Consider the following 14,276-nt stretch of genomic DNA (forward strand, 5'->3'; position numbering starts at 1 on the left):
AAGTGTTATATTTGTATTTAGTCTGAAGCAGCTTACAGCCCACGTCTCACATTATCACAACAAGGAACAAGGAAGCATGTTTCCAATAAAGTCTATCTTATCTTAAACAACAATCTGCTCTGTTCTCTAAAATACATTATACAACACACATTATAACTAAAGTTGTAACAAAAAATATGTTCAGCTGTTCAATAAATTCTGCTCAAACAGTGCAATAACTCATCAGCGAAAAATGAGCCAACCACTTAAAAAGACTGACTATTGAGAGATCAGGACTATCAGAGCTGTTGTGCAATCATGCAGTTTAATCAGATCATACCAGCACAAAGTCACTGAGACAAATGACTGTGAAAACTATGATAACATAACTGCACTAAAATGAAAAAAAGGACAAATTAAATATAAAAGATTAGCCAATAAACTTGACAACCATGACTCGATGCCAACGTGTACTACATAAATAATGAGGTCACTTTATTTTCCTTCACCTGCCCTATATAACAGCAGGTAAGCCTTCTGCTCATCTCTCTGAAGTGTTGAGTGATTGTCAAATGACAAACTGGAACAAAGATGTGCATCTGCACAACAGGGAAGATATCCTGATAATAAAACTAATCAGGAGTCATGCTTACATAACATTCTTCGTGTAAAGGCAGCAGATGTCAAATTTTCTCTTTGTCCATATTAGCATTAGGGAATTACTTTTATGTATGTGTGCAACAAAATCATACAACTAATTCATACAACATTTTTAGTAATAACCAAATGGTACACATAGCTGGTACTAAAAAAAATGAATGAATTAGGGCTGCACGATAATGGAAAAAACGAAGGCCTACATTGCGTGTCTTTTTGTTTTGCGATATTAATACGTTTTTAAATTTTTTTTTTAAACACAGAAAATTATACCAGATACATGCCGTGAGTTTTGATGTTCATATAAACAATTAACAATCATACTATTTTGGACTTTTAAGTCTATTAGCTTTTTACGGAACAAAACTTCTCTCCTACTTTTATCACTCTTGGTTCAGGCCTAATGAAAAACTAGACAGAGTTGAGGTGGAGCGATACGTTCTTTATAAAACAAATACAAATAGACTTGTGGGCTGCAGTTGTGTTATTAATACGATATGCTCAGATGTCATGTGCCACCTTGCGTAATGGAGCCTCGATCATCTTGCCGACATTATCTGTGATGGGGGCAGCTCTGTTATGCGAGGTGGCTTATTAGCGAGTGTATTCCCCTTCACAACGGCACAGGCGCTACACAAACGGACAGTTCACAGAGCAGATGTGCCGAGGAGTGTTTACTTTTAGCAGCTACACCTGCAGCACACACACGGCGTGAGGTTGTGTGTGTGCGTACAGGAAGCGGGAGACATGAGTTTTCGTTTGTTTACAGGCAGGTGACACACTCTGCAGCTGCGGTCAGGTCTTTGTGTGCTCTGTTGAAGAGCTGCACTAATGTGGAATCAGACAGACTTTTCCTGTGAATTAGTCCGTTAAAAATGAGAAACTGGAGAGTTTTCTTTTTTGCACTGAGCAACATCGCAATTACGGTTGTTACGATATATTTTGTGCAGCCCTAGAACGCATGACAATACATTTGTAAGACCGGTCATATAAATGAGGGCTTAGAAGGAATTAAAACAAAACGAAACAATGAATGTAAGATAGTCCTTCGGCAGGGACTGGGAACAAAAAAATTGAAACAAACAAAAAACAACGTAGTAACCAGATTGCATTGTTGTCTCTGTCTCCCTCCTTGGCTCTCTTTATTATGTTGTTGCAGACATACAGTCTACTTGGTGCTTATGAATAAGACACCAAAGGTTTAGGACAAAGCGTCATTGTTTTATGAACTGGTAATTAGAAAGCTCTGCGATGTCGTGGCTGAATAAGAGCTTCAGGCGTGACAGAGGGCAGGGATTTGTGAGATGTGTGCATGTGTTTTTGTGTGCTGTAGAACACAATCGCTAAATCAATCAGGACATAGATTTTATTTTCCTGATTCACTGTCTTCTTCTCACTCACTGCCTAGGTCGCTTCCTCCCTTTACAGCCAATGGTTTTAAATCTGATAGTAGATCATTTTGTTTTATAGCCTCAGTACATTTGATAGAACCTAATGTAAAAGTAGTGAGCTTGTATCGTTTTCAACATAAGTAACCATTTTAACATAAACAATAAATACCTATCCACTAAAGTCCACCATATACAGTGAGGTGAAACACTAAGCCAAAACAGTTTAATGTTAAAGTTGTGGTTTTGCTGCAGCATTCAGTCATAGTTGTTGCAGTTCCTGTGGAGAGCAGTGGATGTCTGTAATGTCCCTTTGGTTGAGGCACGCTGCACACAGTAGTGACACTTGGTGACGTCACAAGTCGATGGTTCCTCGCACTTTAAACTTCTTGGCCGAGCGTTCACTGGCCCGCTGCTCAAACTTGCTCCCGTAGATGTGGGAGATGAAGCCATTGATCTCCACTTCAAAGATGCTGTTCCTCTTTGGGATCACTGTCACACAACATGCAGGGTGAGAAAAAAAACAGTGGAACAAATGTGATAACCTCATGAAAAGTTACAGTTTATATTCATATTTAATTTACTTTCAATATGAATCATTGACGCTACCATCAAACTAGAGCCTGGAGAGTTTATTTCCAAGACTTAAAGGCTTCAAGTTTAATGTTTTGTGTAAATACAGTCAAAATCACAGCTCTCTCTTTAATACTTATCCCTCGATCCCACAGGATCTGTTTCCGGCGCGTTCCGTCTGCGCCACGTTTCTGGTCCATCAGTGGCGTGAGCCCTCGCCCACAGGAAGTGTGTCTGATCCGCAGCGCAGCGGAGCGCTGGCCCAAGCAGCTGGATTCGCGAGATCACAAGATCGCGGGACAACTACATTCATTATCGCGTGAGAATTGAGAAATCAAGCGATAACATCAATGTTAGCAGAGCAACACACAAACTACAGTTCAGTTTGCACATCCGAGGTTGATTATCTGCTCAATTGGAAATCATTTCGTGATTTTTGTGCTTCTACCATGAAGGAGTACACTACTTAATTAAAAGTGTTCTTTTTTCGAGATTTCAGTGTGTTAAAATAAACAGAAAAAACGTGAGTCTGTACCCATCTGAACATGTTTTACTTTGAAATGCCTGGATGCTGTATGCTGCTTTCGTGTGTGACTTCCTGTTTGGAACGTTCTGCTCTGTTGAGCTTGACGTGTGCTTGAAGCGGCCTCCGTCAAAAATAGACCCGGCGCGTATCTTTAGCGGAGCAGAGCGGAGACACGCTTCTGGGATGCGCCGGAGATGGACCGTGGCGCGTGCTGTGGAATCACGATCATGGACTTGAATGGGCGCGATCGACTCCGAACGTCGCGGCGCACATGGAACACGCCGGAGATGGATCCTGTGGAATCGAAGGGTTACCCTTGTTCCCCATCGATCTTGTGATCTCGCGAATCCAGCTGCTTGGGCCAGCGCTCCGCTGCGGACCAGACACACCAGACGGAACTCCCTGGAGACGGATCCTGTGGGATCGAGGGGTTATACTAGCTGTATGGTGTAGCACACTGTATTTGTTATCTTCAGGGAAACACAGGTGAAACAAATATTGTTAACGAGGACTCAGTTCCAAAAAGTATCCCTGTCAAGCTGTGCTCAAAGTACGCAGATTTTGGGCTGATTTATAACCGATATACCCCTCCCAAAAATCATCAGAGAAATGTGGTCTGAGACCTAAGTTAGTGCTTGATGTTCAGCCCAGATCAGCTGCAGGATTACAGATCCAGTCCTATCTAACATAACCTAACTGCTCAGAGTCATCAGGACCAGCCTGATAACATTAAACATGTTTGATATTTAGGACTACAAATTGATAAACGGTAAATTAACTGTACTTGTGACCACTCAAAGCTGCTTTTACATGACATGCCACATTCACACACACATTTACACACTGACAGTTGGGCACTTTAGGTAGCAGCCTTTGCCATCAATCAGTTATCACATTCACACACCGCTGGCTGTTTGGGATTCAGTGTCTTGCCCAAGGAAACTTCGACATTTAGACTGAGGGAGCTGGGGATCGAACCACCAACCTTCCGACTGAAAGATGACCGACTGTACCACTGAGCCACAGAAGCCACAACTGGGACAATTACGTCTCAAAACTAAAAAGTCTATTGCGTCTACAACGTTATCTATCTGTCAACAAACGCACAACAATAACTTTCACTAACAAACATTGTTAGCTTCTTAGTACAATCTGGTCGAAGTCATCAGATTGGAGTTTTGTGATTTTTGTTGCTTTGTGTTCCAGACCAGTCTCATAACAAACAAGGAAAACATGCAAAAAGGGATTTTCAAAGAGTGAGACACATCCATCTGTCTACCTTTCAGTTTGTCTTCTTTGGTGATGATTTTAAAGACATGCTTGAACTCTTGGACTAGAATCCCAGTCATCCCCACATATGATGGACATTTAGAGCGAACCACTGAGAGACAGAAAAGAACAAATTATTAGAACAACTCTGTCGTAGCTACAACTGTGCTCATAGAAATACACCATTCAACCCACAGTCCCATGTTACAGCAAACTGACCACCAGGTAAGAACAACAGGTGCCCGTAGGGTGTCACAATAGAGCCCAGGTTACAGCGACCAACACAACACATATCATTCAGTTTGTGTAATACCACAATAATACTACCGAGTCTGACTGGACACACATAACACTCGCATCAGGTGAACCAATGCTGGCGCTTTTTTTACAGTTTGGTCAATAACTTATGGACGGTATTTAACAGACAAATTATTTTTTTCCCTGTGCGTGTTATGAATCAGAGAAGAACTATGTATGAATCATCACCATCATGAACTGCGTGTGACTGTACTGGTGAGACGTCAAATCAACAGCCGAACTACAATTACTGAGTTCCTGTTGTTTTCATAACAACTGCTTACATCTGTCCTTTGAAGGGGCCATATCTTTTGAATGGGTATTGTCATATTTTCTGCATAATTCCGTCTTTTTCCAGAATGACATTTTTAAAAAGGTCGCCTCTATGGGCCGTTCAGAACAGATGCAGGTTTCTACGTCAATGGTCAATCATCATTCACCATCATTCACCTCAGTCTGCCTTCTTGCACTAGCTTGTAGTCGAGTCCTTGTCAAGATTTCAACTTACCATTCCGATACCTCCTGGCGATTCTGGCTCATACATACACTGAACAAAAATATAAACACAACACTTTTGTTTTTGCTCCCATTCTTCATGAGCTGAACTCAAAGATCTAAGACTTTTTCTATGTACACAAAAGGCCTATTTCTCTCAAATATTGTTCACAAATTTGTCTAAATCTGTGTTAGTGAGCACTTCTCCTTTGCCGAGATAATCCATCCACTTCACAGGTGCTGCAACAAGATGCTGATTAGACAGCATGATTATTGCACAGGTGTGCCTTAGTCTGGCCACAATAAAAGGCCACTCTAAAGTGTGCATTTTTACTGTATTGGGGGGGTCCGGGGGGGTCAGAAAACCAGTCAGTATCTGGTGTAACCACCATTTGCCTCACGCAGTGCAACACATCTGATATGCCACACCTGTGAGGTGGATGGATTATCTCGGCAAAGGAGAAGCGCTCACTAACACAGATTTAAACAGATTTGTGAACAATATTTGAGAGAAATAGGCCTTTTGTCACATAGAAAAAGTCTTAGATCTTTGAGTTCAGCTCAAGAAAAATGGGAGCAAAAACAAAAGTGTTGTGTTTATAGTTTTGTTCAGTGTATAAGGCCGAATAACCGATCCTAGAGCAGCCATGTTTTCTACAACTTTGGATTGACAGTGCAGTGTAGCCGCTCCCCCACATCGGATCGCACACATGGGGGAGGGGCTACTGGTCACTCCAAATACTGTCAGCCAATCGTGGCTAAGGTCTAACCTTTGAATAGAAAAAACGGCTTGTTCGTTTCAGGAGGAAGAAGAGGCTCCAAAAATAATTAAATTGATAAATGTATACAATTTTTAAAACTGAACAAACTTTACCAACGTGAATCAAAAACATATTAGAATAATAGCAAATTGATTGCATAGCTAACATATGTCCAGTTTAACTCACCTCTCTTCATCAAAGCTATATCTAAATGTTGGTTGAACTCTGGTTCATCTGACTGGACTGACCGATTATCTGGACCGTAACGTGCTGAGGTCAAAAGCTGAACTTTAAGGATCTAGCTGTGTTAGGCTTAAACCAGGGTCTTTAAAACTAACTTACACGAGTATTTAACTTCCCTTTAACTTCAAACAGTAGATTATGTTCCCGATTAAAGTCATGTAATGTTAATTATAACTAAAATAAATATCTACCAGTGATGATGGCGCCATGGAAGTCTGCCTTCAGAAGTTTCTGCTGCACAAACTGTGGACTGCTGTAAAAACACAGCATAGCATGTGAGCAGCAGTTATTTAATGACTAACTTATGTGAGGGTTCAGGATCTGTGGAGCTCTAAACTGATTTACCTTGTTGGTTTCAATCCACTGCACAGGTCAATAATGTACTGTCTCCAGAGTCCATGCAGAGGCAGGAAAAGCTCGTATCTACAATGATGATGATAAAGTCAGTGATGCAGAGGAGAGGCTAAAACTGCTTGGGAAAGGGAAATATATTTAAAAAAACCTTTGACAAGAGATTTTGCTGCAGTCCTGGACATCAAAGTTTCAACAACATTGTTATTCTGTATGTGGAGAACATTCCTGACCTCTGGTGCTCAGGCTTGATCTGGAAAACCTTAATTTCTCTTTTCTGCCGAGCGTTCAGTCCTTTGGCTCTCTTGCTGTTTCTCTTAGACTTGTCCTTCTTGGGCCTGGTGTAGCCCAGAATCACAGCTTTGTGACTCAGCATGCTCTTTAAATCATGTCGAGTGGGCTGATGGATGCTGTTCTTCAGGAATGCCTGAGTGAAGGCCTCTGCTTTAGATTTGGTCTGAGACTGGGAATGAGACGCAGAAAGGTTTTTTACAGAGCTAATGAGAAATGTGTTTTTTGCCTGCAACACAACAGGCAGTGTTCAGTGCAATGTGGCAAAAACCTGATGGGAAGTTTGAGGTTGAAATAATAACTGAAATATATCTGAGGAATAATCCCTAAAATGTATGTAGTAAAGAGTTGCTCCCAATGGTATAGCCAACGGGTATGAATGTGATATCTGATTGACAGTTGGGCACTTTACATAGCAGCCTCTGCCATCAGTGTGTGAATGGGTGAATGTGATATGTAGTGTAAAAGCAGCTTTGAGTGGTCGCAAAGACTAGAAAAGTGCTATATAGGTACAGTCCATTTGCCATTTACCATATGAACAGCCCACTGTGAAACAATAAACTTCACTATCAATGCTCAACATTACTTAGAACAGTAAACTTAATCACGGTTTATTATTGTTGTGTTTATCTTAAAGTGATAATCTTGAAGATCTGTTTTGTTCTCTTTGGCGGCACCTATGGCGATAAATGGTAATTGCAGGAGCACATTTCCCAGATATTTAATTATCATTACTATAATAATTTATCAAAGGAAAGAATTAAATCCTTAGATAGGGAGGAACCTGTAATTTGTTTGGTAGAAAAATAACGGCTTCAGATTAATATGCTGTGGACGAACAAATTAATAAAGTAATTGCTGCAGCAGATCTCCAGCAACAATACTTTTCTACACATTATATGTCCACTAATAGACACCTGCTTACCTCAACACCCAGAACCTTCCCCAGATCACGAGGAATGGCGGCTCGAACGAGTGCTTCTGTTAGAGGGACAAAACAAAAGGATTCGCATTAAAAACAGTTCTGGCTTTATCTTAACTTACTGCCGCTTTTCTGTCAAGACTTCTCATTATTTTTTCTGTTCATTTAATAACCCTTCAGTTTAAAGAAAGAAAATAGGGAAACAATCTATTGTTAGGTTCACAGAGCCCAAGTTTCTGGACACATGATTTATTCAACCAACATTCCAAACACAAGAGATATTCAGTTTACAAAAAACACAGAGGAGATATATTTATCTGATAAATGATTTCATTAACAAACTGATTATAAAAAAACTTTTAATTTGACGTATCAAATTCTGATATCAGTGTGGTCATTATTTTTTTGGCCTTTGGCTTTATTTATAGGACAGCTGAAGATAGACAAGAAATGTTGGGAGTAGAGAGTGGGGGATGACATGCACCAAATGATCAGCAGACCGGAAGTCGAACCTGCGATCAGTGCGACGAGGACTGTAGCCTATGTACATGGGGCGCCTGCTCTATCGACTGAGCTAAACAGCGCCCCTTCAGTGTGGTCATTTTGCTCTGCTATCCATGTGCTTCATGATCTAATACACAAGTTGTTGTGACATCTGAAATATACACTGCTCAAAAAAAGTAAGGGAACACTTAAATCAAACATCAGATCTTGATGAACGTATAATTCAAGTTAAAAAACTTTACTGATGTACATTGTATAATTTGTTGAGAACAAAATGATGTAACAACGGTCATTGGAAACCAAAATCATCAGCCCATTAAGGGCTGGATTCAAAATCACACCCAAAATCAGAGTGAAAAATTTAAATCACAGGCTGATCCAACTTGTGTGAATGTCATCGTGGCAACTCATGATGTGACTCAGTAGTGTGTATGGCCCCCGCGTGCCCGTATGCACTCCAGACAACGTCTGGGCATGCTCCTGATGAGTCGGCGGATGGTGTCCTGGGGGATCTCCTCCCAGACCTGGATCAGGGCATCAGTGAGCTCCTGGACAGGCTGTGGCGGTACTTGGCGGCACCTGATGCACTGATACATAATGTCCCATAGGTACTAAATTAGATTTAGGTCAGAGGAATGAGAGGGCCAGTCAATGGCATCAATGCCTTCGTCATCCAGAACTGCCTACACACTCTGGCCACATGGGGCCGGGCATTGTCCTGCACCAGGAGGAACCCAGGGCCCACTGCACCACCATGAGGCCTAACAATTGCTTGGATGATTTCATCCCGGTACCTAACAGCAGTCAGGGTACCATTGGCTATGACATGGAGGTCTGTGCGGCCCTCCAAGGAAATGCCTCCCAGACCATCACTGACCCACCGCCAAACCAGTCATGCTGGATGATGTTACAGGCAGCATAACATTCACCACGGCATCTTCAGACTCTTTCACATCTGTCACATCTGTCACATGTGCTCAGTGTGAACCTTATCTCATCTGTGAAGAGAATGGGGCGCCAATGGCAGACCTGCCAATTCTGGTGCTGGGCTGTGAGCACAGGTCCCATTAGAGGATGTCGGGCCCTCGTGCCACCCTCATGGAGTATGTTTCTGACAGTTTGGTCAGAAACATGCAAGCCAGTAGCCTGCTGGAGGTCATTTTGTAGGGCTCTGGCAGTGCTCCTCCTGTTCCTCCTCGCACAAAGTAGCAAATATCGCTCCTGCTGCTGGGTTGATGCCCTCTATGGCCCTGTCCAGCTCTCCTCGTGTAACAACCGGTCTCCTGGTACCTCCTCCATGCTCTTGAGACTGTGCTGGGAGACACAGCAAACCTTCTTGCAACCGCACGTATGGATGTGCCATCCTGGAGGAGCTGGACTACCTGTGCAATCTGATTGGGCTGCAGGTACCGCCTCATGCTACCAGTAGTGACAAGGACACTAGCAGAACACAAAACTAAAGAAGAATCAGTCAGGAAGTATCAGGAGAGAGCAGAGTCTGTGGCCTCCTCGTGTAAAACCATTCCCTTTTTGGGGGTTGTCTTGCTTTTGCCTCTCCATTGCACCTGTTGTCTCTTTAATTTGCACCACAGCAGGTGAAATTGATTCACAATCACTTGTGCTTCCTAAATGGACAGATTGATATCCCTGAAGTTTAACTGACTTGGTGTTATACTGTGACGATTAAGTGTTCCCTTAATTTTTTTGAGCAGTGTATATATTTTGGGCACTTTTCCCAGGTTATATTACAATATGATACTGCAAATTCAAAACATCATTCATAATTGAGATTTTTGTGGTCTATTTTGTAATGTTTTTCTGCCTTGAAAGCTTCACAGCAACAAAGAGAGTGTGAGAATACAAATAATGGAGGCAAATAAGATGGACTAAGCTGTAATTTGTTTGTGATGCAGATGGATTGCCATTTTTCAGGGCTTAAAACTTGCTTGAACAACGTAACCATAGAAAAAGGTGACTTTTCAGTGTACTGGCTGATTCTCTATAGACAGTTTTAGGATACGCTTTGGCATAAATTGTCCAAACACGTTTGGAATGCCCTATGTCAGGTGTGAGTGAAGGTTGGAAACCTGTTGTTGTGTTGGGAACAATTACCATCCAGGAATTTCCTGATTCAAATGGGAGAAAGATGGGAATTCCTGTGACCTTGATAAACGAGCATCTCGTTTGTACGGTTATAATCTTATCTCAATCTCAAACTTGCATAAGATGGCCTAGTTACATGTCCTTGTCTGACTCACATAAATATAACCAAGTAGATAAATTAAAGTAAGTGCTTCCTCACTGGAACCTAATCAAAGTAAAAACTGCAATTAAAGTGAAGTGACAGTTTAACATGAGTGTGAAGAGCAGACATCAGAATACTTTGAGCAGAGAAGTAGACCGCCCTGTCTGAATACCTGCTGCTATTTATTTCACAATCAGACTGAGAAAGTACCGAGTCAGACAACTACTTGATTGATAGAAGAAACAAATGTGACATGAGCTGTCCCAGCGAACAAAACATAACCCACAAACTCTGAAAGTCCCAACACAGGTGAGCAACCTGATGAGCTATGTAATGCCTTTCATGATTCACACAGAGAAGAGGTGTTTCTTCCTCTGTGGGCAGAGCTGGGTATCCAATCTACATACTTTTTGTACCAGCTGAAATGTGTCTTATGTAGAGCATGGTACTGTACAGTGGCTGCATTACCATTTGAAAACTTTGTCATCTTCTGTTAAAGCTGCTCTAATCAATTGTTTGGTCAGTTTGGGGCAGAAGACAATAAGAAAAACAATCTCCTGTTTCACATGTTATGACCATGTTCAGTTAAAACAGATAACTGTGGCTGTAACATTTGTAGAGTTGGTCGTCTCTCAATCGAGGTTCGGGGTTCGACTGCGACAGTCACATGTCGAATTGTCCTTGGGCAAGACACTGGACCCCAAATTGTGCCAGAGGGCATAATCTTCAGTGTATAAATGTCCATAAATCCTGAGGATCGGCTCTTAGGTCTTTGCCATCAGTGTGTGAATATGAGTGTGAATAGGTGAATGGGACATGTAGTGTAAAAGCAGCTTTGAGTGGTTGGAAGACTAGAAAAGAGCTACAGTCCATTTACATGTTAACAACCTATTGCTTGTATACACATCCAGCAGACATGGGGCTACATTAACATTAATTTGGAGTCATGTCGTCATCTGGTCATCTGATTAATATGAGTCCAGTATCCACAGTCTCTTAGATTTGTTTTTAGTCTCTGTTTCACTATAAACAGAGTCAAGCTGCTGCTAGAGAGCAGTCATGGGGCTGATGAGAGCAAAGAGACGGACACAGAACATTATAGTTGTTGGAGATGAAACCAAACATTTGACTTTAAAGTGACATGTAAACCTTTTATGGGTTGTTCTTATGAGATATTGCTTTATGTAGATTTAAATGAAAAAAATGCATATGATCACATGTTTATCTTCCACAATGAGAGATAGCCTAATGGCTTGTATCAAAAGGATGAGAAAGAGGCAATAGATCTTTCTCACAGAAGACTCTAGACTTGTCAAAGCAGTAAAAGCACAAGTGGAATAAACAATCAATGATCCATTCAATGTGCCAAAAGGCCATGTATGTGAGCGAGCATTAACAATACCAGAGAACTTATGTTGGAACACTAAAGAGTACAGCAGTCATCTGTATTATCAATTACACCCATGCTTGTGTGACAGTTAGAATTCAAGAAAATGTACTAGTTTCTTTTTGTTTGAAAGTTCATGTTTTGTATGGATAAGCCAAGTGTTAGATTAGGTGTCCTCTTGGAGACTGTTAATTGCAGCGCCACGGTTTTCTAATTATTGTATTGTATATTGTTGGGTTAGCGTATTATTATTATTATTATTATTATTATTATTTTTACCTCTAGTAATATCCAGCCAGATAGACAGTTTTATTTATATTTGTTACATTTTCCTTTTAAAAATCAAACATTTAAAAAGCTGCGTCCTGTAATCACTGTTTTTAAATAACCAACACAAAGAAGAGAGACCACATTACCCCTCTGTTCTCGTCTCTGCACTGGCTACCAGTTTCTTCGAGAATGAATTTTAAAGAAGTCATCTACAAGAACTTACATAATTTAGCACTGGCGTATATCAACAACTGTCTTTCATTTTATATCTCAACCCGTACTCTCAGATCTTCCACTGCCTTTCTTTTAGAAGTTCATAGAGTACTCCACAAGAATTGTGGTGAAGTGGCTTTTAGTTTTTATGGCCCTAAATTGTTGAACTCCCTCCCCCTGGATCGTAGGACAGCAAACTCCATTGGAATTTTTAAATATAAATTAAAGACCTATCTTTTTAATTTGGCCTTTAATTAGGGTCCACTTTACTATATTTTTGATAATATGTTATTGTTTTAATCGAGTTGATTCGGTTGTTTTGCTTTGCTTTGCTTGTTTTCTATTGCTATTATTTTTTGTTTTTATTTGTTAATGTGCCATTCTGATCCTGTTTTGTTAAGCACTATGGGTTGCATCTTGAATGAAAGGTGCTATACAAATAAAGTTATCATTATTATTATATTTCTATGGCGAAAGTAGTTCCAGTGAACGTTATCGCAGATTTTAACTCGCATTGTGACAGCAAAGAGATGTTGTGAGACACTATATTTTAGTAATGTGGTTAAGGGTTCATAAAGCTCGTATTAAATATGAATATGTCCTCATGTCGGTTACGACGGTGAAGTTAGCTTCCGATTCGCCAGCTTCCGACTCGGCAAATGCAATAAAGGCACATTTCACCGTTTTTTCAGCACAGCATGTAGACCACATTAGACCAGGTCCAGATCCAAAACTACTGTTCCTAGACTTCTCAAATCTGGACTAGATTATCCTACAGAGGCTAAACATTAATTATAACACAGTCTCTGATTTGTGAATGAATGTTTAGCCTCTGTGGGATAAACTAGTCCAGATTTGAGAAGTCTAGGTACAGTGGTTTTTGATCTGGACCTGGTCTAATGAGGTCTAGGTATAAAACAAAAACGGTGAAATCTCCCCTATAGCATTTTCACAAATAAAATAAAAGTTTCACAAATACAATAGCGGGTGTCAGGCAAAGTTAATGTCTTACCTAAATTGTCTAAAATGTTTTCACATCAAGAAGTGTCACAAAAAGACAGACAATCAGTGGACAAACTGTCGCGCTGCACATTAAGTTGATTTCCCCTTAACTTTCCCCTTAAGTGCCGATTCGGAAACTGGCGAATCGGATGCTAACTTCACTGTCGTATGTCGTTTGTGAAAAAATGTGTAAGCTATCTGAGTATCTACAGTTTTGTCACCAGTTTAAGACACTCATGCACTTTTCCTTGAAGCCTTAAAATGTGCTCTTCTCTTAGAAAATTATACTCACCCTCCATTTACACGTTTTGTGGACTTCTCCAAGAAAACGTTACAAAACTATCAACTCTTTCTTGGGAAAATTAGGAGAAATAAAAACACGTTACGAATGCAACACAAACTCACTTCCTGTTCTGACTTCTTCTTTTGTCGCAGTATATACGGGAGGAGTAATGTCGCCCCCTACAGTCTACCCAACGACATTTCCCATTCATTTACAAAGACATTGATTTACAGTCATTGATTCCGCCACGATAGTCAGCCTTTTCAAAAACAATACAGTTTAAAAGGAAAGAAGATAAAGTAGCCTATTGAAATTTAATTCTTTCATCATGTCATTTAGTTGTCTTCACCCTCTACACAGTTGTTTTTCCTTTATGTATTTCAAATATATGCCTTACATCAATTACATATAAGAGTTTTGAGACAATACAATATTTCAGGCTCTCTTTATGACTTATAAAAAAAAAAATGTAAATAGAAAAATGCATGCAAGTGGAAGAAAATTGAATTAGAATCATCAATACATAATTCTGAATGAAAAGATAACAGATAATATAAACATATAAAAAGTAAAACAGCGTGCAAACAAGTGGAGCTAGTGCAGTGGAAGATGTATGTACA

At 40.4% G+C, this 14,276-nt stretch overlaps 1 protein-coding gene across 3 annotated transcripts; it reads right to left on the reverse strand.

Moving 5' to 3' along the window:
- Positions 1 to 285: 285 nt before the first annotated feature.
- pop4 (POP4 homolog, ribonuclease P/MRP subunit) lies at positions 286 to 13,785 on the reverse strand. Of its 3 annotated transcripts, none has more exons than XM_069663477.1 (7): positions 13,666 to 13,785; positions 7,756 to 7,811; positions 6,773 to 7,002; positions 6,534 to 6,611; positions 6,380 to 6,438; positions 4,403 to 4,504; positions 286 to 2,516 (listed from the first exon to the last, which is right to left on the reverse strand). In XM_069663477.1, the coding sequence occupies exons 1-7, from the start codon at positions 13,670 to 13,672 to the stop codon at positions 2,380 to 2,382; spliced, it is 669 nt and encodes a 222-aa protein (XP_069519578.1). In that variant the 5' UTR covers positions 13,673 to 13,785; the 3' UTR covers positions 286 to 2,379. The 3 variants fall into 3 exon arrangements, with proteins under 3 accessions (XP_069519578.1, XP_069519570.1, XP_069519586.1); XM_069663469.1 differs by having other exon boundaries at positions 6,380 to 6,441; XM_069663485.1 differs by lacking the exon at positions 4,403 to 4,504 and having other exon boundaries at positions 6,380 to 6,441.
- Positions 13,786 to 14,276: the final 491 nt, after the last annotated feature.

Source organism: Semicossyphus pulcher, unplaced genomic scaffold (genome assembly GCF_022749685.1).
Source record: "Semicossyphus pulcher isolate SPU_LCO1_2020_fin unplaced genomic scaffold, fSemPul1.0.p SCAF_1, whole genome shotgun sequence".
NCBI classification, from domain to species: domain Eukaryota; kingdom Metazoa; phylum Chordata; class Actinopteri; order Labriformes; family Labridae; genus Semicossyphus; species Semicossyphus pulcher.

Bases quoted from the DNA above. Each gene is read 5' to 3' on its own strand.
- pop4 (XM_069663469.1), bottom strand. The intron at 6,612-6,772 runs GTCAGGAATGTT...TCATCATTGTAG, and splicing joins ATCAAGCCTGAGCACCAGAG to ATACGAGCTTTTCCTGCCTC. The intron at 4,505-6,379 runs GTAGATATTTAT...TCTGTCTCTCAG, and splicing joins CCATGGCGCCATCATCACTG to TGGTTCGCTCTAAATGTCCA.